The 25,738-nt window shown below is 41.8% G+C and overlaps 3 protein-coding genes across 20 annotated transcripts in view; 2 read left to right on the top strand and 1 right to left on the bottom strand.

The window, feature by feature from the left end:
• LOC112977294 (phosphatidylinositol-binding clathrin assembly protein-like) overlaps positions 1 to 4,252 on the top strand; it is a 33,612-nt gene extending 29,360 nt beyond the window's left edge. For all 6 annotated transcript variants that reach the window (XM_026089491.1, XM_026089489.1, XM_026089490.1 and 3 more), the window contains one exon: positions 18 to 4,252. In XM_026089491.1, the coding sequence (XP_025945276.1) occupies positions 18 to 32 (15 nt within the window). In that variant the 3' untranslated portion in view covers positions 33 to 4,252. The remainder of the gene's footprint in view (positions 1 to 17) is intronic.
• Positions 4,253 to 5,722: 1,470 nt separating this feature from the next.
• Positions 5,723 to 21,702, top strand: VBP1 (VHL binding protein 1). 13 transcript variants are annotated; one of them, XR_003257447.1, is made up of 9 exons: positions 5,723 to 5,843; positions 10,655 to 10,779; positions 11,865 to 11,931; positions 12,396 to 12,494; positions 14,323 to 14,457; positions 16,260 to 16,418; positions 16,758 to 16,905; positions 16,985 to 17,091; positions 19,539 to 21,702. XR_003257447.1 is itself a non-coding variant. In XM_026089505.1 (6 exons), the coding sequence occupies exons 1-6, from the start codon at positions 5,748 to 5,750 to the stop codon at positions 16,356 to 16,358; spliced, it is 621 nt and encodes a 206-aa protein (XP_025945290.1). In that variant the 5' UTR covers positions 5,723 to 5,747; the 3' UTR covers positions 16,359 to 16,677. The 13 variants fall into 13 exon arrangements, 4 of the variants coding, with proteins under 4 accessions (XP_025945290.1, XP_025945293.1, XP_025945294.1 ...); XR_003257446.1 differs by having other exon boundaries at positions 16,758 to 17,091; positions 19,539 to 19,608; positions 19,728 to 21,702; XR_003257448.1 differs by having other exon boundaries at positions 16,758 to 17,091; positions 19,539 to 19,901; positions 20,001 to 21,702.
• Positions 18,388 to 22,227, bottom strand: LOC112977308 (ras-related protein Rab-39B-like; the record flags this gene model as incomplete). The annotated part of the gene is made up of 1 exon (XM_026089536.1): positions 18,388 to 22,227. A coding segment is annotated over one exon (507 nt), but the record flags the coding sequence as incomplete, so codon positions are not given.
• Between the last annotated feature and the right edge of the window lie 3,511 nt (positions 22,228 to 25,738).

Raw genomic sequence — 25,738 nt, 5'->3', positions numbered from 1 at the left:
TAACTTCTACTTTACAGATACAGTTTATGTAAAGCCGCCAAAGCAGCAAGATGTGTGAACAACCAAATACTGGTAAAAAGAAAAGACTGAATTTCATTCTTCCCGTGATGTATTCTTGAACAGGGCAACTGTTTCTCCCCTGTATAATATAATATTAATTTGAATTGCAATGCTTTAGAGATTCTTGTTTATAACAGTCATTGTGGTATGAAATCATGTTTGTTAACTGATTTTTAGACTGTTCAATAGGAAACTGTAATCTTTGAGGTCAACTCAGCTTTGAAGATGAGAATCCAACTTGCACCTTCTGAGAAGAGGGTTATGTGATTGCTTTGCAATCTTATTCATCAGTGGATTGCCTGTAGGAAGTTAACTGAGAATGTCATAAATCCTATTTATTTTCTCCATAAGTTCTGTGGCTGTTTTAACCAAGACACAACTCAAATGAAGTTGAGCAATAAAACTTTCATATGCTCTAATAAATACTCTGATAGAGTAATGCTTGCATTATCATAAGGCCAATATTGTATGAAATCAGACAGCTTTTTCACATTAGCATAGCTTATAATAATTCATAAACTCTATAATGTGAGTTTTAAATGCTGTGAATCAACAAGAAATATATATGTATATTTTATATATATAATGAAAATAATAAATTGCTCCATTGGCATAATGTCAGTGTTACATGGCTAGCTGAAAGGGCCAGGCTCTGACATGGGCTAAAGGTCTTGTTTCAGAGTAGGGAAAGAAGTATGTAGCTTTTGTTGCAGTGAAAGCATATACCCCAACAGCAGCAAACTGGAGCAATTAGAAGATCTTGTTGCTAACTGCAGAAGAGGTGAGAGATGTAACTGTTTTTATTTTTAAAGTTCAGTTCATTAGTTCAAAAAAAGCAAACCTTGCAATAGTGCTGACACTTCAGAACTGGTAACTATATTAAAATTGTCCCAGCCATAGAGAACAGCTTGTGCTTCTTTTCTGAAACGAGAACCTACTTGCAAACCATAYAGAAGTAATTATTTTAAATGTGTAAATATGTGCAAACTTTTAAATAACATTTTCTTTAATGCTGCAGTAATTTTTCTTTCTTCTGTAGTATTTTTAAGATGATAATGCTGTAAGAAGAAATCCAGATTTCTTTTTTGAGAGGAAAATCTTGTGAATCAGCTAATCTGTGAAGTATGCTATTGCTGATGGGTTAGATACACAGGCTTTTTATGCATCTTTCATATTTAACAATCTTCTTCCAGAATTTAGGTTGGCTATGAAAATGCCTTATCTTGTATCTTTAAACACCCAATAAAATGTGATAGCATTAAAAAAAAAAAAATTAATGAGTAAATGGAATCAGAAACAACCCTTTCTCCAGAAGTTTGGCAGAATACAATGAAAAGCTTTCCTGTAATGTGGCTTCTACTGATGATTAATATTAAAGTTGGGTTTTTCAAAAACAAATAGTTTCTACTGTTATGGACCTCCAGATTAGTATGGCTTTTATCTCTTGGGGACGCTATATTTGCAAAAGTATCTCTGAATCTTACTATAAACGCAAATAGGTCTGAAAATCTTGTCAAATTGTCTTATAGAAAACTTCCAAAATACAGTGGAAACAAGCCTCTCGTTTTCTAAATGCTTAAATTTTGTCCGAAGAGTACAAAAGAAGTATTTCTTAATAATGCTACAGAAATACTTCTGTCAAGCAAAACCGTTAAACCCCAACCCTTGGAATTGATAACCACTAACCTTTTGGGAAATTTAACCTTGCAGAAATTTTAAACTCTGAGACTCTGAATATGTACTGATGAAGAACTGGACTGATATACAGCAGTTTAACATTGAAATTTGAATTATAAAGGACTTCAAGCTTTAATCCACCTTTCCTGGGTTGAACAATTATACAATTTTAAGCCAATGAATTCTCTGGTGCTTGTAGCTACCCTCTTCATGGTGAGGGAATAGATTCCATCTGGAATGGGTCACTGTTCCTCTGTGTGTATGTGGGGGGGGGGTGTTTAAGAAATAGTTAATTCCATTGATTTATTCTGCATTGAAAAGTCTTGAATTCAAATTGGACCAGTACATACAGTAATAAGTATCTGAGCATTAATGTCATAGCTGAGAGCGCTACGACCAGGCAGTGTCTGGCACAGTGAACTGTTAGTTTTTCCTACTGAGTTGTATAAGCCATGATCAGTTATTTTTAATAAAATACGCAAAGAAGTACCTGGCAAGCAGTATATATTCATTACAACTTTTTTTGCAGTGCATTCTGAAGATCTGGAATGTACTTACTTCACTCAGAAATGGGTTCAGAACCAAGTACTGTTTGCACTACTCCTAATTTGCTCTGGATTTTTTAAAATAGTACTTTGGTATGCTTTCTTGTAGCGAAGCTGTCTGATACCAATTTATTTAGTATTAAGAAAAGAGAAACAGCCACAAAGTACATCCTAAAGACCTTATAAACTATCTTATTTTTAGTCTCATTCAGAATGTTTGACATGTTAAAAYACAGCTCTTACAGATTTATCCTTATGAAGAAAAGATTGCTTAACACACTTCTGTCCTCATGGAAGTGCACAGGACTGCTGTTTAACAACYGCTTCCTTGGGGACATATTGGAATGCACAAAATGGACAAGTGCTATGTTTTAAACYACAGCATAGTTCATATGCTTAGAAGTAAATGTGAGGACTTAGGATGCTGTCAAGGCTCTTACGGCTCAGACTTTGTTCTCCAAAGAACCACATTGTAGACAAAGGTTGTTCTGGAGGGTAACTGTAATAACCTGTGACAGTTGTGAATGGTTGCGATAAGTGAAACGGGGAAGAGATGTATATACATGTGACTTTCCCTTTTGTTCGCAAACCCCTTTGGTCGGGATCCTGTTCCGAATGCTCCAGAAAGCCAATAACTGAGATGGGAGCCCCCRTTGGTGTGAACACGGAGGAGGGCTTGAAGAACGCTGTGCGCTTTGTGGTGTTGTGCTTTAGTGGGTCATTCAAGCCCAACCGTTGGGATTTAACGCTGCTGCAGGGGGCTATCTCTCATGGGATATGCAAGAAGATATAACCTTTGGGGGAGTTTGGGAAGGATGATTGTTTTAGGCCTGTTGGACTTGAAAGTGTACTTCTTTTTAAATAACTGGGGTTTTCTAATGTTCTTTAGATATAGTTTGACTTTGTCTCCAAGAAGTTATTGAATTTAACTTTTTTAATTTCAGACAAATTACGTACTAGAGAAATCTCAGTTCTGTGCACATAGTGGTGGAATACTTGTAGGTAAAAATAGCAAATGAACTTTTGTAAAACATTGAATAACTTCTGACTACAAGATTGAATACAGGGTGTATCCACATCTGGGTTTTTTGATGTGTGGCAGGGAGGGTGGGGTTACAATTAGAATAGTATGCACTGTGGATCGGTGCTTAATTTGTACATAAAAGGGAAAACTTTTGTTTTGGGTAGTTTGTATTGTAAGGACAACATCTAAAGGCACTGTGTATCAGTCATTTATTTCCATTTTAAAGATTATATTTTTGAGCAATGGAAACTGTACATGTTATCATTTATACATTTACTGGTAGCTAGGAATATGGAAAAGCTATGTCACTATTGATCTGTCATTGATAAGTACATTACTGCATCGCTACTTTATGCAGATTCTCATGAGCATTTATTTAAAGAGATTGTAGTAACTGATACAGTTACAACACAAACTGTAACATCAGATCTTTCAGTGCATCTGAAATGTGTGTAGCCTTGTGATTATGTTTAATCCTTTACTGAATATTTGGCTGGAATCTCATCTTGGAGCAATGACAAAAATAGGTGCTGGAACAGATTTCCCCCACCCCAACCCACACTTTATTTATTTAATAGTTCATTTTGTGTGTTACATTTTTTTCCCCATAACAGGTTCGTGCCTTTATTGGATATTTATTTAAAAGGAGCTACTAAAATTTAAGTTGTTCAAGCTGTTTTACAGGTGTATTCTTGTGTGGCTGTTCCTTTACATGAGCTCCTTAATTTTATAAGAATACAGAATGCATGAAAAATCTACTAGCCACAAACTGAAAAAAATAGAGGGTTTACATACTATGGGAAAAAAAGCCTAAGCACAAGACTGGTTGTGTTGACATTTTAACTTTATGATTTGTTAATATACAAACTTTTTTTTTAAGGCTGTTGCTCATATTCAGTCAATTGATGAAAGAGGTTTTGAAAAAAAATAAACTTTGGCACATGCAGGGTGTGTGTGGTCATTCTTCCATGTCTTCTCAAAAGACTTGCTATGGTACCAGTTAAACAGCTGAATTAGGATGCTTGATTACACTGTTTCTTACCCTACTGCATGTAGATGCGGAAGAGTATTATGCCTTATTGTATCTATCATGGTAGCTGACCTTGATCAGTTGGCAAATTATTCCAGTTTCTCTTTGAGAAGCGGCAACTTGTTTTTCCCTATGCAGGGCCATTGGAAAGATGGGCTTGGTTTGGGAGGGACGAGGAAGACGCAGCTGGTTGGCTCAAATAAGTGTGAACTTGCAAGAGAAATGTGCTTACCACAGCCAGGTGGCAAATCAACTTCCATCAGTGCAAAGTTAAAATATCTGACTTTCTCTTAATTTTGTACTCTTAGAATCACTATAGTATAGTCACAATAACATGTGTGTTGTGTAAACAGCCTCAAGATCCAGAATCAGCAGCATGGAAACTTTAACTGTGAAGTGTTTCTTCCTTGTAGCTGCTTAGGGGCCTTCTGCCTTTAAGCCCCTCAGGACACCGCGTTGCTGCGGGGGGGGGGGGGGGTGTCAGTTTGTTACCATTGATGCAGCTTGCCTCAAGTCAAAATCATTGCTTAACTGGTCTGTGTTCCAGCTGAGCTCTTGGGGCCTGGGAAAGACATGCTACTGAGACCTCCCTCTCCTGCAGCTGTTTCTGTTTCTAAATTAGAAGCTTTGAAGTCCATGCTTTTAATAGCTGCTTTTTTTGTTTCATTTAGTTGGAGAGACTTGCTTTCAGTGAGGAGCTTGAAATGTTTAATAGCAGAATCTTGCTGTGTCACTGCCAGCCAGTGCAGTTCTAGCATAGGCTTTGTATTGATTATAAAGCAGTAAGCTATCCAGCCCTTGAGTTAACGGACTACAGCGGCCTATATTTGTCTTGCAGCAGGTTTCGTTCCTTCAGCATTGCTGGAAGCTGCATTACTCATTCCGAGTAATGACGAGACAAGGTGGCACGATCCTGTAAATTGCATAGTAACGAGCGCATGGTGCAAGGTCGTGCTGAAGAGCATCCCCTGAGGTGGCGAAGGGGGGGCGGCAAGGGAGGTGTGTGGGTATAGCGCGTTGAGCGGAGAGCTGCGCTGGGGCCTTGCTGCCTGCACACGCGTCTGTGCTTTACCCGGCCCCGGGCACACAGGGCTGCAGGGKAACGAAACCTTCCGCAGCGAGGGGGCCGCCCCCAGCGCTGCCGGCGTCTGCCGCAGGGCTGCTYCCCTTTTATGAATGGGGAGAGCGGCCCCGCCCCCTCCCGCAGCCCTCCAGTGGGAGCCGCCCGCGCGCTCTCCTCTCCCGCCCCCTCAGCCTGCGCCCCACGTCGCGCCACCGCCCCACGCGCCGGCCCGTCGCTCAAGGCCGGGCAGCCAATAGCCGCGGGGCGGAGGCGGGCCCGGCGCCGACGTGATGACGTGTCGCCGCGGCGTCCCGGCGAGGGCCGCGCACGCAGCGTCGGTTCCCCAAGATGGCGGCGGCCAGCGGCAGCGAGACGGGGTGCGGCGAGGCGGCGGCGGCGGGCGGGAAGCGCGGCCCCCTGGGCATCCCCGAGGCCGTGTTCGTGGTGAGCCGCTGGGCCGGGGGCGAGGGGGCGCCCGGGCAGCCGGGCCCGGCCCCGGCCCCGCCAGGCGGCACCTGCGGCGGGCCGGGCCGGGCCTGGCGCGGCGCGGCGCGGCCGCTGTGGCGGCCGGCGCGTTTGTGCGTAGCGCCGAGAAGCAGCGCGGGGGCGGCGCGGGTGGGGCCCGCGGAGAGCCCGGGAAACGCTCCCCGAGCGGCGGGGGGAGGCTCCGCGCGCTGCGGGATCCAGCGGCCGCCTCGGCGCTGCCGCGGAATTGTCCCGCCGTGCGCAGCCGCCAGCGCGCCCGGGGCTGCCGGCGAGTGGCCTCCTCCCGTGGGGGTCGTGCTCCTGGTCGCTGTCGATCGCTCTGTGTCTGTGTCCTGAAGAGGTCTGCTGGGTGCTCTGCTTTATTCGTCCTCTCTCCTGATTTTGTTAAAATCGCATAATTTTACAGCAGACTCAAGTCCCCCTTTTAAATTTTATCAACTTATTTCATTGGTTGGCTATTTATAAGCATATTATAAATGAGYCCTTTTGCTGTACAAATGAAATCACGGTTCCTTATATTTGTTTCTCCTATGAAAAGAATGGCATTGCTGCTTCTGTTTCACTTACTATGAAACCTTATACTCTTAACGCTTTTCCCTGTCTGTTCTTTTCATAACATACTTCTTGATGCATGGGCAGAGTCACTTTGCGGAAGTGACCATGGTGTCCAGCTAGCTTTCCCTGATTTCTCTAAAACTAATGAATGTGGTGGGGATTTTTCTTCTGGAAGCAGACTAGATTTGGTTATCCAGCTTTAAAAGGTGATTTAAGCAGCACTTAATAATTCTATTGATTGGTTGAAAAAGAAGAATTCATCAATTCATGCATTGGYATAATGTCAGAATTAATTTTTGATCATTCTCTGCTACAAGCTGACTCTTTGCATGCTGTCTTTATTGCTACTTTATTTAGCTTGATCAATAAGTAGGGATCCTCATTTGGATGTCTGAGGATGTTTTCCTCTTACAGCACAAATGCTGCATTAAACAGCCATACCTTAACTTTTTGTTCTTTTCTTAATGTGTGTGGGCCTGTTTAAAGAAAAAGGGCTTTAAGCATTTAAATGCTGTGGGCTACATGGGCACACCCAGTGCGCATTGAAGTATTTGGCTTCCATTGGTTTCATCTTATGATTTCTGATGCCTACCCTGAATGATTTGCTTATCTTACCTCTTTATTAATGAGATTTTCTTAGGCTTTGAAAATCCATATTTGTCAGATCTTTCTTGATATCTTTATCCGAACTGTCTGGGCTGATCAGGTTTGGCGACTCTTAYGGAGAGCAAGCTGATGCAACTTGCATCGTGTTATTACTCAGCAAGCATAGGTCTTGATCATGAACAAATGGGTGCATTACATGTGTTTTCAGTGCCTCCAAATCCTTGTGTTTCTTTAAGATTCTTTAGCAAATATTAGGTATTTGAAGGATGAGGTTTGGGAAATCTTATTGAGATGTAAAGCCATTACTGCCTGCAGCCAACTTCTCCCTAGCGTAGCACCGCCAGAGAGGAAAGGCCGCCTGCAGCTGCAGCTGCCCTGGGAGAGCCTGGGCCTCTTGACGGAGGAGCACTGGTGGTTCGTGCTTGCCCTACAGCCGAGGTGTTGCCCTGGCAGGGAGCAGAGAGAGAAACCTAACTGGTCTCGGCAAGCGCTTGGAGGGCATTTGTCAGACCCGGCATCTCCCTGCTGGGAGCTGTTGGTGGCGACCGTGTTGGATTCCAGGTTGTTCCTTTTGACACTTATGTCTGAAGTTTCTCGCAGGCAGTGCCATGCGACCTGAAAGAGTCCTGGGGGTCGGAGCTTAGCTCTCTGCTCCTGTTTTAATTCTTTGTAACCTTGTGTCTGGATTTAAAACCTGTGGAAGCTTATTAATTTCTCGATTTGAGAGATGTTCTAATCAAATACATCTGCAGAAGAGATCCTTTATGCTGGTTTTAGAGCACCTGGTAACAGTATGCTGGTTTTAGGTGGTTGTAGATGTTAAGATAGACTTTTTTTATTCAAAATAAGCATACACTAAGAAATTTTTAGTGATACTCTGCTCTAGAAAGTGAAGATATTAGTGTCTGAGAGTGGGGTTTTTACTACTTTTTCTTTAGAAATTTTTTTTTTATGAATACAAAATGTTTAAGAAATTTGTGTGTCATTGTGCTGATAAAGAATTACTGATTACTACTTTGCTTTCCACCACCACATGCTGTATGGGTGTTCTTGCTGAGAGTTTTGTCCTTAAAGATGCTTTCTTGAAGTATCTTGATTCAGCAGATGCTCTTCAAAGAGTTTATGGCAGATGCCTTGTCATAGACTTTGATAAAGCTAAAGCTATCCAGTGGATTCTTGTGCCCCTCTGGATTTCAAGTGACATTAAACACTAACTCAGAGTTTCACTGGATTTTAAAGAACACACTAAATACAACTTTCAGCTCTATTTTCTTTTGAGCTGTGGTCCAGATGTTTCCAAAGAAAATGCCTTGCTTATTCTGCCTTCATAGCATGCGTGTGACTTGAAGGACAGGAGATGCACAGCTGAAAAAGTGTTTCTTTGTGTCATGTTCCCTGCGTATGCCCGTAGGTGATGATAGCTCTCTGCAGAAGCAGTACGTGTGCCTGCGGCTCCTTGTTTGGGCCGTCACCCCAAAGGTAAACACAGGGCTGCACGGGGGGTATGTGCTGTTGTAACGTATTTCACGGCTTTTACAGAGACTTTATGGGGCTTTGCTTGACGTTTGTAAAGTCTGTATTGCCTCTGCAGTAGCCGAGAATGGTGTTTTGCCAGTGAATTTTCTTCCTAAAAAGATAGAAAAGTGCGTTTTGGCAGGTCCTAGCAGTACCCATAACGTGATTTTGCAGCTGAGATGCTCTGTGACATGCTGTGAAGCAGAGATCCAGACAAGATGTGGCRATAGCAGTGATACCCCGCTGTGGTACAAATCTGGGCTGTTACAGCTCAGACGAGTGGCTGCATCTCAGGCTTGCAGTTGGGCCAAAAGCCCGGTAAGTGCCGGGCTGGGCAGTTGCAGTTGGGAAACCTGAGTGACAAACCGAAGCCTTCCTTGGGCTGGGCGTTCGGAGAGGATTGCCAGGATAGAGAGGACCTGGAGTCACTCCTGTCCAGAAAAGGTTTGAACCTTTTTCTTCGGCAAGATCCATGTGTGCATCTATCTTCATTTGAGGGGACTCATCCTCCCTTTCCGAGTGCGTTCTGTGCACAGGCTTTACCCGGAGTGGCGGTGGGGTGCTGGGCTGTAGTGCAGTGAGTTGTTGCCCACCAGGTTACCTACTGCTTTTGCTTTCTGTCGTGGGTGATTTATCTAAGGAGAATAGTTTCCACAAGAGGGAGTTTCATTTCCGAACACCCTATGACTTTGCTTTTACAATACTTGCCTGAATCTAACCTTCATTTTTCCCATTAAAGCTGCACTACAGGCTCCATCAGGAGGCAGAAATGTTTCTTGTTTTGTTCGTGGTGAGGTGGCTTGAGGCTTTCTTTAGGCAGTTAATCTGGACCATAATCTCATGAGTTCTCTCTTGCTGTCATACCGCCTAGACCATGATGCCTGCTGATGTCTGTTGTGCAGTTCATATTTCTGCTTCAGGTTTGGCTTATTGATAAGGAAGATGGGTGACTTCCTTCCAGACTGGGGAATTTCGTAATAAGTTTCTCTTAGCCAAGGGAGATTATGAGTCATAAATTATAAGGGAAAGCAGCTATAAGTTTAAATGTATTTATTTATTTCACTAATGTATTATAGTCTTTTTCTTATGCAAAACTACTGGAATGGAAACACGTAGGTATAAAGGGATAAACTGAAAAGGCCTGTGATTGGTTTTTATCAGATTTTACAGAACTATGGCATCTAAATTCAAAGCACTTCTTTAGTCTTAATTCTCAGGAGTTCAGAGATGTTCAACAGGCAGGAGAATTTGTCTGGACAACCAACGAAAGAATTACTGCAGCGGACTAGTGCAGTAATCTTGAATTATGATAGAGGTAAATGTTGTCCAGGCTGGAAACTCGTGACTGATCCCTAGCCAGGTGGAGAATATTGACCCTAGGCAGATGAACTGCTGTCTGCGCATCTGCRGGCATTTACAGAAGTCAGCTTTCTGGCCTGGTCAGGCCCATCCTCTTTGACTCCGGTTCCAGTTGATGGTAGGACTGACTTGAGTTGTTCTTTAGAAGCGTTGGTTGCTTTCTGCTGACTATAGAAGGAACTTATGAAGACAAACTTCACTAGCATAAAGCTAGCAAATACCACCTTTTTCCTCACCTTTACCTCTCTCTTTCTCTGCCATAGCACATGCTTGATCAGGCCACAATTTTTTTTTATTTCATTAGTCTTATCCTAAATAGCTCATAATCTGATTAACCAAAAAGAAGCATTATCCCTCCTTTACAGATAGGAAACTGAAGTTTGAACTTGGTCTGAGGATATCCCTTGTTAGATGCCATTTAACATTGACAGGGCTGAAACCACCACTAATGAGCGCTAGCAAATATGGTTATAAAATATTCCTTGCATCTATTATTTGGTTCTCTCTCTCTTTCTCTCTCTCTCTCTCTCTCTCAAAAAAAACAAAAAAAACAAAAAAACAAAAACAAAAGGCTAGCTAAGAAAAGAAACAAAATGATTTGGTACTTTACTCCAGAAAAAATGTTTTTTTACATATAAAATCTCTGGGCTTAGTTGCAGTAAGATGATAGCATGACTATATCTGGAATTTCTAAAACTGTTCTAACTTTGAGGTCTTTTCTTCTCCCCGTAAAGGAAGATGTAGATTCCTTTATGAAACAGCCTGGAAATGAGACAGCAGATGTAGTTCTTAAGAAGCTGGATGAGCAGTATCAGAAGTATAAATTTATGGAACTTAATCTTGCTCAGAAGAAAAGGAGGTAAGTTGTAATTTTTGCAGGATTGGGAAATATTTAGGACTGTTCTATTTTTAAAATATGATCTAGCTTATTTAAATATCCAAAAAAGTAATTTTAGAAGAGCTAATACTTGCAGTACTTTCAGAAAGCCTTGGCTTCACTTTTGTTTTTTTGTTTGTTTGTTTGTTTGTTTTTTTCTTCCTGAGAATTATATACAAAAGTTTACATATTGGTCCTTAGCCTTTAAGGCCAAAAAGACTGTTATTCTCTTAATTTTTTTCAATCTAATGTAATAAGAATACAATTTGGCAAATGGCTTTTATATCAAGCCTGTAACTCTTGGCTTAGCAATTTCATCTCTCCTCAGTAGCTTCAGTGTTGAGCTAGGTAAGAAATACATATTTTTTAAACCCCAAATCAAAGCTTTGAATAACATTTTTATTTGAGATTAAACTACTTTGCATGGGGAAGAATCCCATGTAATTTATACCTGGTGGCCTGTTTTAGAGGCTGCTGCTGTGTGAGCCTGGCTGATGACAGAGGGCTGGATGCCTGGAAGGCTGGTGGGGATCTGAGCATCTCCACTGATCTGCTGCGAGGGCTGTCGGGGGCCGTGGCCTGCGCTCTGCAGAGTTTTGGTTTTAATACCGCAAAGTCTTGTAGCACTAAACTGTTGGTTAATGCAGTTTGTGGTCCTCAGGAGAAACACGCTTGTTTTGTTCAAGCTACTGTGATTTTTGTCTTTATTTCTTCTGAGGTTTCTCACTCCTCTGTAGGCATCAGAAATATGCAAAAATATGCCATTCTAGCAAATAGACATAAGTTATTGTTAATAAATGTTTGTTACATTTTGGAAGCTGTATGTATTGCTCTGCTTCTTTGTTGAAGACAAAACTGTTGAGCYTCAGTATGATAAGAGACAGGTGAGGCTGTAGAAGAGATGTTTTTACACGCCATATCTTTCAAATTTCCATTTTTAAGTCTGGAAAGCTATTAGAATTTCAAGTTTTAAAATGGAGGTTGGATTATATAATAAAGCTGATCGCTTGTTTAGGAAATTTTGTGTCTGTGTAAAATAATAAATTATGACTGTTGTTAATTCACAGGCTAAAAAGTCAGATTCCTGAAATTAAACAGACATTAGAAATTTTAAAACACATGCAGAAGAAAAAGGTAAACTATTTTGAATATCTAATGAGTATGAGTAAAGCTAACTGCCTTTCCACCCTAACAGAACACATTGCAAGAAATGTTTTGGAGAGCACACTTAATATGCCTTTAAAAATAACAGAATTGTTTTAAAGGTATGTAGTACTTTTTGAAAGCTAGTTCAAAAAAAAAAGTTAATGTTTGTAATGGAAACTTCACTTTTAATAGTGTATAGATTGCAACTAAGCTTGGACTTAGTCTCTAGCCTTTATAGAATTTCTGTATTGTTTTTAAATACTTATTTTTAAAATGCTTTAGTCTTTGGACTCTAATTTGAATGTTGAAGTAAGATTATGTATAATTCCACAGAAGTTAATATAATATCAATGGCAGAAAGCAGAGAAGTGTGCTCTTTACTGTAATTTTTATGTCTCTGACATAAGTTTCCAGTGAAAATAGCAATTTTAAGTTTTATCATTTGTCTTTAGGAATCCACAAATCCAATGGAAACCAGATTTTTATTGGCAGATAATCTGTACTGCAAAGCTTCAGTTCCTCCTACAGATAAAGTTTGTTTGTGGTTGGGGGTAAGTAAAATATAGCTCTTTCTGAAACTGTTTTTAATAACTTACGGGCTCAGAAGACCTTGTTCATTGCTGTCTCATCTGTACGCCTCAAAGACATTGTATAATTCTGTTCCTGTGTGTAGYAGAACTGTGTCCTGTCAGTGGAGCAAACCAAACAAGACAATTTCAACATGTTAGTAGAGGTTTCATCTACTACTTTATTTGGTGTTTGTATATAATATAATCCTAAGACTTTTAGAGAACTGCAACTTTACTGGATTTTTTTTTCCAAAAAACATATTCATAAATATTTTCCTTATCACATTGTGGTTCAAATTACCATCCACCATTCCTTGGGATTGGTATGTGTCCAACACAACAAATTACTTTGGCAACTAGTTTYCTGTTTTCTATATCTGTTATTTGTATGTAGCATCTTGCTCTGCTTTTCACGTAAGTTTGGGGAAACAGTGGGTTGTGGTTTTTTGTTTTTTGTTTTTTTTTTTACTTCCCCTCTTACCAGCATTTAGAGTAGAGTTTTTACTAAAGATTGGTGAGATCAGAGCTTGAAACACAGACTTCTAAGTACTTAAGTGGTATCAGGTTGGGATAGTCCCTGTTTGGAGGCTTCCTTATCTGTAGAGATAACTGGCCAATGTTTATTTTGAGACTTCTAAATCCCTGATGTTCCCATGTGGTCGGCTGCCAAACAAAACTCTGGTGAAGACAAAAGCATTGTTGATAAATGCAGTTGGAGGATGCTGTCTGATTAGGCAGTTGCTCCCAAACTCCCATTTTTTGTCCTGTCATAAGTAAAGTAGAGATTTCTGTCTGATGCCTTGTTGCTTTAAAGAGACTGGCTGCAGCATTTACAAACTGACTTTCCTGGAGCATTGCAAGTTTGATTTGCCACAGCACGGTGGAGAAAATTTATCCTCCTGATGGTTCATACGGAAAAGCTATCATGAAATAGCACAAGAAATTTGTAATATTTAGGTGTTCTTTGGCCTTCTGCCCTTTTTCTTCCTTGTGGCTTACAGTCTGTCTGTGAGTTGGACTATGTGTATTCATTTTATTGGGAAAACTATAGCTTCCAATTATCTAAAATGAAGGGAAAAAAAAAAAAAGGCTTATCACACTTCCAGCTCTGTATAGCGTTCCCTGGAACGGTGTCTAGTTAAGTAATAATAGTACGTGGCTCCGTTCAGTACACAGTGCTTGAATAGGACAGAGCTTCATTGGTGCATCTTGACTTGATACTGCTTGTTTATCTCTTCACGCAGTAGCTCCTTACAGAAATGAAGACTTGCAGATAAAAGCCACTCTGGGATGGGATAGGGCTCTTCTACATCTTATGTTTTTGAATACCTGTAATAATTTTTTAGTGACGACTTCTTGAACTAATGCTATTAGGCAGTTTGCCAGTGTCCCACATAGGGAGATTCTAAGGTTAAACTTGAATGTGGCAAAAATTGTTTTAAAAATTACTTAACACTTGATGCTGCTAAGAAATGTTAGGAGCTTTTTGCTTTTCAGAAAAGATGAAGACAAGATACTGATACGTAAAAGGCTCAATGCAATCTACAGAGAGTGAAATCCCTTGTTGCTTAGCAATGAGGAGAGAACTGTTTTTTCATGTCACTGGAGGGTTTTGTCTCTCAGTTACTTAAGTGGTGGAGGCCTCAAGTGAATTCTGTCTTTGCTCTTCCTGAATCTTGTAGTCTTGGCCTAACAGGGCAAGCTTCTGCTAATGAGTTATAAACAGGCTGAAATACTCATGCTATGGCTTATTTCTTGTAATGCAAAATTAAAAGCTGTTCGTAAGCTTAATTTTTTTTTTTTTTTTTAGGCCAATGTGATGCTTGAATATGATATTGATGAAGCTCAGGCTCTGTTAGAGAAGAACTTGTCAACAGCCACAAGAAACCTTGATTCTCTAGAGGAAGACCTGGATTTTCTTAGAGACCAGTTTACCACTACAGAAGTCAGTATCCTTTTTTTTTTCTTTTTAATTTGCAGGGGAGGTGGTATATGTGATGGATAACCTATAGGTATTTATTAATTTCCAGATATGTTTTTATCTTAAACTAGCTGTAGTTAAAATTCTGTAGCACTTCGGGAACTCTTTTAGCAGTGAAACAGGATACTGTGTTTCCAGTGCSGGTGTGAGGATGGGTGGTTTGATATGGCAAAGCTTGTGCCAGTAATTGGGTCCCTGTGAAAACTACTGAAATGGCTGCAAACCTGGACTGGGAATGGCTTGAAGGTGTGGACTGGTGCTGTGGCCTCTAGAGAGTGTATAAATACTGTTGTTTGGGCTGTGGGTAATAGTGCCCGAGTCAACTGCCATTGCAACGTCCTCCAAGCAATACAAGCGCTGCTGTAGCAACCGTGGTGCTAGCTAACGCCTTGCTGAACTTTTCCGACTTCTTCATAGTATCATGAACCCCCTCCAGGGTTTGAGGGTTGTGTGTGTGTGTGTTTTTTTTTTTTTTTTTTTAACTATTTTAGTGATGAGGACAGCCTTCAACAGAAGCATTAGCTAATTCAGTACATGAAGGCACAATTACTGTTTTTTAATGTTGATATTTAAGATATCTAGTGATGCAGGATGAATGCCTGAATAGGCAAATGTGACTGATACGAGGCAGGCTGACTGAAGGCAGAAGAGAGTAGCTGTAAGTAAAACTAAAAATGCTTTTCTTTGTAATATCATCTTAGAGTGTTAAATAAATGGTATAGATGCTACAGGTATTAACAAATATTAGTATTCCGGTATGAAGGTTTTGCACCAAGACAGCTCTTTCATTAATTGGTTTCTATATTGACTGTCACAAGTAAGTGAAATAAGTTATGTGCAGCCAACTACATAACCTGCTTTTCCTTTTTCTCCTTTTCTTTTCTTTTTTTTTCTTCCCTTAATGCATGAGCTGTTTCCTTAATTTTATACCTTCAGATATGGCTAGAGTTTATAATTGGGATGTAAAGAGAAGAAACAAGGAAGACCCTTCCAAAAATAAAGCATAGTTTTGGCAATTTTAAATGTGGTTTCAATTTCCAAATATTTTTATTTAAACACCCCCAGAGTTCATTCTTAAGGGACTGAGTTACTTTAATCATTTCAGTAAATGGTAAAATATACGAAAATAAAAACAATGGTGAGCACCATTTTTATTTATTTGTAAACTCCAAATTTGGTTTCATGCATGCTTCATGAAATTACGAATTATTTGAAAAGACACCACACAGTCTAGCAAAGGACATAGCATCCCGATGAGACCAGTCTGTCATAAGTACATTTCTCCCTGAAAGTTTGAAAATGTGAGGTGCAAGTATGAAATTGGGTCTGACACTTCAGCAGGTTAATGTAATGTAAGAGTTTACTCTTTCATCTCTGTTATGTGCAGTTGATGAAGTTGAAATCAGCTTGGGCTGGGAAGACATGCAGCTAATGTTTTAGTGAACAGAACAAGTACAGTGAAGTCTTGGATTTTGTTTCAGTCAGTTACTTCTTCGGCAGCATAAACCTACAAGCATTCCTGGATATCTATCCACTGGGATAAACTTGATTTTAATAATTACTGGTTAGTTAACTGTCTGTTACTGAACTCTCAGCACTTTACCTGCAACAGTTTGTGACTTGTCTTCAGAAAAGAATGGTGAGTGGAGTAAACAGCACAAGCTATGTYGRGWYKKCAGGTGATCTCGCCCCGTTCTTTTTCATACACATGCCCACACGGCTTTTTTTTTTTTTTTTTTTTTTTTTTTGCAAATGTGTTGAACAAGGACACCAAAATGCTGATAGCCTGTAAACAAGAAAACCCCCATGTACGATCCCTTAGACAGATGTCCAGTTCAAATGTCTTAACACTCTCAGCCTCCTAGGTGGTGAAACCTGTATTAAATATGAATGGTCTACTGAAGTGCTTCTTCTGGTGTTAACAGGTGGAGTATTTCTTTGGTTATTATGAAGCCTTGCAAGATTGTTGCCTTTTACCTCTGCAGTTTCTTTCTAAAATGAAATGCTCGGTGGTGATGTCAGTGGCTAGTATTCACACTCTGTGACTGAGAATACAGGTTTCGCTACAAAATAAACGCAGATGTTAACTGTTCAATTTTCATGTAATAAACAATATACCTGTAAAGTTTTTGTACTTTTATTTCATGATATTAAAATAGTAAAACTAAACAGCTGTGGCAAACACCTCTTTTTGTGCATCTTTCTTTGTGGGGGAAAGTCATGAATCTTGTGCATAATCTTGTATAACGTTTTCCTGCCTTAAGGGTAGGGGTGAAGAAACTTGGTTGAAGCAGCAGATGTGGAAAGTGTAGCTGCTGAATACTGGCTTGAGTGAAACAGCGGAGGCGAGTCAGCACGTCTGGATTTGTGAATACAAGCAAACTGATCTGACACCACTACGATTGTAAAAGAGTAAGAGCTGCAGAAATGGAAGTAATGGTAAATTCTTAACACTGGTCACAAGTAAGTACATGGAAAAATCTTATTTAAGGGGAAGGAAGGACCTGTGGTAATTTCACAACTGAATTCAAGAGCAGGAAAGACGGAGGAAGAAAACAAGTAATTCATCTGGATAGCATCTTCAGCAGGGAGCCACAGGTAAAACTGACCACTGTCAGCAAGGAGAAGCAGCCTGCGCTCCTGAGCGGGGCAGGGGCTGTGGATTTGCATCGGTTCTGTCCCCAGGCTTTTTAACCAACCTGCTGTTGCATAGAGCATTTCCCAAAGCTTTCAGACAAAAATTATTTTGTTGTTATTGCATAACTCAACTTTTTTCCTTGCTCATCTGCTCAGTTATTTTCACTACTACACTATGCCAGTTTCATTAGAAAATGTCAATTGTATGTGCTGGGTTCTGGCCTTAGTACGAAGGGGGCAGAAGACAGGATGCCTCAGTGCCTGCTCTCGGATGACTCGGCCGTTAGGGAAGAGGTTGTGCTCTCATCTGTGAATTCACTTTAGGTTTTGCTTGGCCTTGGCTCTTCCATACCTCTTCTGGAGGATGATACTATTTGTTGCAGTGTCTTTGATTTTAGCAAAGAAAAGATTAATGTATCTAATAGCTAATGTATTATTAGGTAACAGGTATCTGCACAAGCTCTGCAAGGCTGAAGCTGGGACTACCCAAACTGCAGGCTTCTTCCTTCCCTTTCTTTTTAAGGGCATCAGCAATGAAAGGAAAGGCAGCTGCAGACATGTCCTGATTTCTCTTGCAGTTTTCTCTTCTGTTTGGATTAATGAGATTCCCAACAGGCTAACGCACGCTTTCCCCCTTTCTCTGGCTGGTCCTAAGGCAGAGATTGCCTTTCTTTGTTGTGCACGATGAAATGATGAGTTAAGCATTTATGTGCTGGCAAAAGTACTGCCTCTGATTACCAGGGACCTAATGTTTTCTATTGGGGCGTGGGGGGGAGGGCAGCAGAGCTGGAATTGGCCAGTAGGTTCAAAAGGTACCTGGATTGGGGGGGGGGGGGGGGGAAGAGCTGGCCATGGCAGTTATATAAGTCTAGTATTTTTGGCTATCAAGCGAAAAAAAAAAAAAAGTAGACAAGAACTCTAGCTTGCAGATGGTGGAGCTCTGTCCTTCGCAGTTAAATCTTCATTACTGTAAGAACAAGATGTCTGTCAGAGTGCAGCAACTGTGCTGGCTCCTGTGAAACTAGTCCCACCTGCGGGGAAAGTCCTCAGGGAGAGACTAAGGTGCTTCCCCACTACCGCAGGATGTAGGTTTGGCTGTAACAGTTGCTATATGAGCAATGGTGAAATGTTTCAGGTTTTTTGTTTGTTTTGGGTTTTTTTGCTTTTTGTAGAATGGCTACAGTGTTTCTCAAAGGTAGGTGGCTGGTTTTAAAGATGTAATCAGTGGACCTTTAGAGGAAAAATGTATAGCGGATACTGTTGCCAAGAGTGTCTGCTGTTTATTGTTGAGCTAGTCCATATCAGATTTTCAGTTAAGGTTGCTGTAGTACAGGTACTAGGTGGCTACTGATAAAGAATGGGGAGGGGGGAAAAAAAACACCCAAGTTTCTTTACAAGTTTTGAATTTCACATTATCACATAGTAACCGTTTTGCTAAATACAAGCATATTTTTAAATCACATACAGCTAAATACAGYATTATTTTCACATTTCGTTACAGTGCATAACAGAAAGCAAGGAAAGGCATATAGTATACTTTTATTCTGGAGGTTCTGAGCAATTTCAGTTATCTAACATGCAGACTTTTTAATGTGTGGTAAAGACCACAAAGTTAGCTTTTTTTTTTTTTTCCTTTCTTTTTTTGTCCTAGAGTAAAAGAGCTCCTGACCTTTATCCGGTGAAAGGTGTCACCTTCTGACTTCCCTAAATCCCTCTTGCGCTAGAAGTCAAAGCATTAAAACCAGTTGTTAAAAAAGAATTCTTAGCATAGCCTATAAGTTCTTCATCTTAGAAAAAACATCCCAAATTTTGTACAGATGAATCTACATTTCCTATATTTTTAGTAAGCTGTCTAGAAAATGCAAGGAATTAGAAAAAGATGTATATAATGATTTCTCTATCATTTAATATAACCATTTATTACATCTAAGTAGTTAAGACTGCATACATTTTCTTCTGTACTGTTCCATTTTAGAATTATGATACTTGTATTATAGATTCAAGATTTACTCTTAAGGCCTGAATGCACTTACTTATTTTAGGCTTTCTGGAATTTCTCTCTGGGAGCAGGAAAAGGGGAATGTCCCAAACCCGTTAAATAAAGTATTGGTTGCCTTTATAGCATACAGGGTGAAAGGTGGTCTCCCCCCCCCCACTGGCCAGGTTCCTGCACGGAGGCTTATAAAATGTTGGTATTGCTAAAACTCTGCTAGATCCAAAGGTTTTACTGTCTTTAATGTATCACTCAAGCTCAGCCTTTAGGCCAGCTTCTGCCTGCAGCTAGGCAATCCAAGACGCACCTCTTGAGCAGAGTTGTACCCTGAGAGGCTGAAGTGGTTGTTTTGGCCTACTTATCATTCAAAGAGTAAAGGAACTGACCCTTTTCTATCTGTTTGTCCTTGCATTAGTCAAAACAAGACTAATGGTCCTGATCTGAAGAGACCTTGTGCTCTCCGCTGGCGTCAGCAGAAGCTGCAGGTAGAAAGCCCACGGTAGCCAAGCTCTCGTGGCTCTCTCTGTATCAATCTTCTCCAGCTTTGCTTACCTAGAAAGAGATTTTTTGTAAAGAGATTTTTTTTTTTTTTTTGCATCTTCAGGACACTCAACCCAACCATCACTGATTCTGCCTGGAATTTGATGGGCCTTAGCATAAAGTTTTTCAATGTGTTTATAGCTAGGTTCAGACTTGACCAGGGTTCCTTGGCAGTGACAAGCTTCCCATGTTGCCACTCCTCCCTGGCTCTACTTTGCTACCAGTGCCCTCCCAGCAGGTACAACTCTGCTGCTTGCCCATAGAGTCCAGGAACTAAAATTGTTTCCAGAACACAGCAAACAAAACTGTTACTTTTTTTGCTTGTTTGTTTTAACAGCTCTAATATGGAAACCACAGATATTGTCCGAAAGGACCTGCTCAAGTTCTGCAAACCATGGGAACAGATCCAAACAGAGAAACAGACAGCTCAGTAGCAACCAGGAAAACCCACRCTTTCATAGACTGTGTAGCTTAAAGAAGCAAGTATTCTACTCTTACCTACTTAGAGGCCTGAAATTGAACAGCAGATGCTTCTTGGGGTTTCACCTAATCCCTCCCCCTAAGTAGTTTGGTGTGAAAGCTTGCAAACTTGAGTAAATGTCGCTATAGTGGTTTTGTTTGTTTGTTTAATAGGTTAAACTTCCCAGGTTTGCTACAGGGGCAAGGTTACCCTGCTGCACTTCAAAAGCTTAACTCAAAACTTAGCGGAAGCAAAGCTCAAGCGGTGAATGGTGTTCCCAGAAAATGGCCACCTATGCATAGCCTTTGTAACTCAGCTACCAACCCATGATGACCAACCTGAGATGGATCTTCCTTTGTCAAATTAAAACATGGAGGAAAACAAATTTTCCTCTTATTGTGTCTCTTGTGGCTTTCCTTCTCACCCGCTCAGACACTTCTGTGCTCCTCCTTCCCAGTTCTAGTGCTCTTCTTCCACCGATGCCAAGAAAGAAAATGACACTTTAACAGCAGAAAGTACTGATGGAAGCTGCTGCTTTCCATGCTATTTAACATCTTTAAAAGCAAATCTCACCTTTGAGGATGGCTGATGCACCCGGATTAAGCTTTACAAGCTTTTTTTTTTTCCTCCTCCTTTCCATTTCTCCTTGTGGCCTTGGCTGGTAAGACACCTGAGAGGTCAGTGATACGCAGAGGGCAAGACAGAGCTTCTGGTGTGTCCCGCCTGGCTGCAACACCCTAGCCTTAAGATGCAGAATATGAGGACATGTTTCTGGCTTCATGCTCCTGATCACTTAACTCTATTGGCTAGCCCTGAACTCTGGATATTTTCAGGTTAATCATCTAGGCAGTTAATACTTAAATATTCATTGAATAATTACAACCGGAGCAGCAGTTGCCACTTAGAATCCCAGTTCAGCACAGCAAGGAAAACACTATGGGGGGGGAGTATCATTTAAATTTTAATTACCAATTAACTAGCTATTATTTTCCTCTTTAAATCCCTCATAATAGTCTTTAATATATTGAACTAGTTTCAAGAACATAAAAAAAAAATTCAGAAGTGTGTATACTCTTTCAGTAAACTCTTTTCCTGTGGCATTGGCCTTATGAGGAAATATTTCTGCTGCTGTTATATCTTCTTGGTAATAAACAGCTGCCACAAACCAAGCTGTTCTCTTTCTCTCTCTTTCTGCCAGTGTGTCATACTACTAAACTATCCATACTGTGACCTCAATAGACAGCACGGAGCTATAGCTTTACTTAAAAGAGGACATCAGGCAGTTCCCTGGCATGTGCCGTCTCATTCAGACCTGCTCGTGTACACACTCTCTCTTGCTCCCCCTCCTTTCTGCTTCCTGCCTCCTTACAACATACACATGCACCCTCACTCATTCTCAGTTAGGTTTGTTGCTCCCAATCCTGAAAGGTTATTTGGAACAGAACATTTCTTTCCTGGGTCTGTTCTCTCGGTGTCCAAAACAACGTGGGAGGCTGTTCACAATGGGAGGGTTACTCTCCCTTCTGTCACACTGAGTTCACTTAATAGAATACAGGTGGTTAGTAGAGTTCATCACCACTTTTCTCACTAGAAGAGATCAGCACAAGCATCGCCTATCTGATTTCACCACTTCTTCCGAAGAGTGCACTACATTTGGGACAAACCCGCTCTTTACCCCTTCCCATCCCTCCTGGATTGAAATGTCCCCCCTTTTAACCAGCTCGTATATATCTCGAGTCAGATCAGTGAAGGCCTTCTCCACATTAATGGCATCCCGAGCTGAGGTCTCAATGTACTTCATACCATATGCAGCAGCCAGTTTCTCAGCCTCGTGCCTGGTGACTTGCCGCTGCGTGTCAAGGTCGCACTTGTGACCTACCAAAACAAAGACAATCTGGTATGGCTGGACGTGCACCTTTGTCTCTTCTAGCCACTCGTGGACGTTCTGGAAGGACCTGCGGTTTGTAATGTCAAAGAGGAGGAGTCCGCCAACCGAGTTCCTGTAGTAGGCTCTGGTGATGGACCTGGAAAAGAACAATCCACAGGAGAAGTGTGAGATACAGCTATTTGGGAGGAAGTGCAGAGCAAACTTGGCATATTTTTGTTTGTTTGTTTATTTTGAATATTTTTTCTTAATCCAAATATTGCAGTTCTGAGCACGTCTGTTTAAGAAGGCAACCTGCAGAATACAAGCGAGAGAATTTCATTCAGTAATGTCTTACCACTTCTGTTTGTGCTCTGTATAACTTCTCTTTCAGCAAGACAGCTAATCTTGGCTTAAAGACTTCAGGCAATAGAGAATTGCATGTCTCTCCCTTGGGTAATTGTCCCAGTGGTTTATTACTGCTCTGTTCAAAATCCCTGTCTCTGCCCCCCCCAATGTTTTTGGTCTCAATTTTCTAGCATGGATTTCAGTATGCCCATTACTGTTTGTTAGACTCCAGAGCCCTCCACATGTAAATGCTTTGACTGTCTTGACCATCCCATTGGTTTAGAAGCACTGTACCAAATTAAAGTTTTTTTCCGGAACCAAGCACGTACTGTATGAGAGGTATTTGTAAAAGGCAAAGAGGGAGGTTACAAAGTCGGAAGGCAGACCGTGGAGTTGTAGGCTCCCCCAGCACATACACGCAGGCCTCGGCACGCGCACAGATACATCCACCCACTCCCTGCAACGTCTCCCACTACGCCAGTTGTCAAAGTGACAGCACGCACCATCACCGCTAACACACTCAACCGGCACGTCCAGGCCTAGCTCCCGTGTAACAGCAAAACTTGGAGAATCTGTAGTACTGTTGATCTTGTTCCTGCCGCATATTGAAAACATTAAGCAAAAAATCCCCAAACCACAGGCTGGGAATTGAATAGCATCTTCCACAATTCTTCTGAGCAAGGGCAGGTTTTAACACAGCCAGAAACTGCAAATTAAATCAGCTAACACAGACAGGTCTGCAGAGCAAAGCTGCGAATGGCCGGCTGAACAGAGTTACAGTGCAGTGACTACCACTCTTGGAAAAACCAAGCAGCTGTAAAATTGCGGTCTTTGCGCAAAGTCATGGATTAGTTATAAATCCAGAAGCAATGATTGATTTCAGTCTCTGGAGCATTTTATACTGGGGCCTTGCTGGGAAATGTAAGCACTGCTCCATTTTTACCATGGGACAAGGCCTCTTTGGTCATGCAAGACTGTTGTTAGGGGTTAGTCGGTCCTGCACTGTTTGCCTATCTAGAGAAACTGCCTCAAAAAAGGAATAACTGAAGTTCTCCAGTTTTGCTTTATCAAATCAACGAACATGCAGCGCAGCATGGAGTGATGGGAGAAAATCCACAGCCAAACGCTGAAGAAAGCTAGGAGAGGGAAAAAAGATATGTTGTGTGCATTTGGATGATTTCTCCTCTCCCAGTTATCTGGCTCAGGGACAATAGTAACTCTGCACATTTGGCACTGAGGGAATTAGATCTGCCTTTGGCTATTGCGCCAGCTGCAAACAGATATTGGTGCTTGAGTTGTGCCCACACTGCCACAGGAGTTTCTGCTTCTCCCTTGTGTTCAGTGCATCAGCCCTGGCTCCTCTTGCCAACATCAGCGATGCCTCAGGTACTTCTGAAATACATGACAGGATCTAAGCTGAACGCTGCGCTGAGGTAAAACTAGGTGAAGGTCTCAGTGCCTTTTCTTAAAGCCTTTTCCACAGACTGCTTTCCTCACCATCCGCAGCAAGCAAACTATACTGGCTTCACGCAGTCCTTCACTCCCCAATGCCTTTGCCAGACCCTTATCCGGCTCTTACTTCCCCTCCTCCCACCACGCTTACACTGATACAATACACACTTACACAAGTTGCACTTAGAAAAGCTATAGTTACACAAGCTGAACAGCACAGGGGCTCACATCTATTTTGAGCAAGTTTTAGCAAAGCTTCTGCCTCTTTCTGGGAACTCTCCTTTGCTCTGCTGTGTACTCGCAGGGGGCTCCGGTACCGGGGGTCCTGTGCTGTTTGTTGGAGTCCTTCTCTCCAGCCGAGGGAGAGCTGCCGGCCAGAAGGAACCAGCTCTTCTGGAGGTGGTGGTACACATTTCCACGAGCGCAGGCTGCACTTGCTTCTGCTTTTGTTAGCATTACACAACATCACGTTTGAGACAAGCAAGTAGAGCAACCACAGATGGGCAAAACCTGCCGGATCCAGGAAATGGACCCTGTTCTTCTACCACTCCAAAACAGCCTCAAAGCTGCCCCAAAAGAGCACATATCTGAGCTGGCAAAACAGGCACATGCTTAACTGTAATTTAAGCTTGACTGCAAGGAAATTGCTTCTCATTTATGCAGAGTGACATAGCTCACAACAGGGGTCAGGAAGAGTAAAATAGCACAGATAAAACCAGAAGATGCCAGCAAGGTGTCTTCAGGACCACCTACACTGCTTTCGTCCTTGTGAGACAGCTGTCAAACTCCTGAAGAGCAGATAGGAAATGCGGGGCTCGAAATAGAGAGCTCTGTGAAAAAGCACCATTCTTAAGAAACTCTCTGAGCTAYGGCAAAAAAGTTTGAGGGTGCTATAGAGCACGTGCACCATCATGCTTCTTGTCTATGTCCGCAAGCCTGAGAGGCTTCAGCTTGTTTCAGTAATAACTGTATTTGCCTTTTGCCAAGAAAAAGAACCTGCAAGAGAAGCCCAAGAGCTTCTACAGTTTGAAAACATTCACAATATTGTAAAATTGATCTTTATGGGCATGATTTCTCATTGTGCTAATGGTGACTTGGAAGGAATAAATACAAAACAGATTTTTGCCTGACCTATTCATACTGAACAATATACCGTAAAGGTAATGGGGCTTGCTCACTTTCCCTGTATCTTTTTACATAGCAAATAATTTAAGTCTGTGCTTTGGCAAGGGCATTTCAAAGTTGAGCAACGTGTATTTTTTGTCACCGTTCCTGCCCCTCACGCTGTGAATGCCGCTGCCCATCTCAACCGGCGCAGCCTGCCCTTGCAGCCGAAGGTCGCCTGCTCACCATTCGCCCAACCCGAGAGCCAGCCCGGGTCAGCCAGCACCACTGAGGGTCAGCAGCCTCCAGGGCCCCAAACTTCCCCGTGTTTTAAAGAAAGGAAATTGAAGCCATCCAACAGCTTTTGCTCTTTACAGCAAAAGCGCAAGCCGGGGACGTCACGCAGGCATGTTTTCTAAAGACCTCAGCTGGGGACCCTTTGAATTCTCATATCCAAGGCTGGGATCTGATGCAACCGAAAGCTGAAGTGCCTCCTCTCTCAGCAGAGTAAAGCACCAGCTCGTAGCCTGGAAAGGCTGCACGGTAATAGATGAAAAACCAGCCACTGGGTGAGGACTGACTACTGCACGTCCTGGGCCACATGCCAGTGTCACAGATGCAAATGAAGGCGGTGGGAGGGTTGGGGGCAGGGGAGATTTCGTCTATTGAATAAAACGAAAACATTCCTCGGGCGACTCATTCTAACACAGAAGTGGAAGCTACGCGAAGCTGCTCAGAGATCCGGAGCACGAAAAGCGCTCCCCGAGGGAAGAGCGTGGAAAAGCAGAGGAGGGCCAGAGGTGCACGAAAAACCTCGGCTCGGGCAGGCGGCTCGGGCAGGGGGCTG

This window comes from Apteryx rowi, unplaced genomic scaffold (genome assembly GCF_003343035.1).
Source record: "Apteryx rowi isolate R43461 unplaced genomic scaffold, aptRow1 scaffold_82, whole genome shotgun sequence".
Taxonomy (NCBI): domain Eukaryota; kingdom Metazoa; phylum Chordata; class Aves; order Apterygiformes; family Apterygidae; genus Apteryx; species Apteryx rowi.
This window is presented reverse-complemented; position numbering and strand designations above follow the sequence as displayed.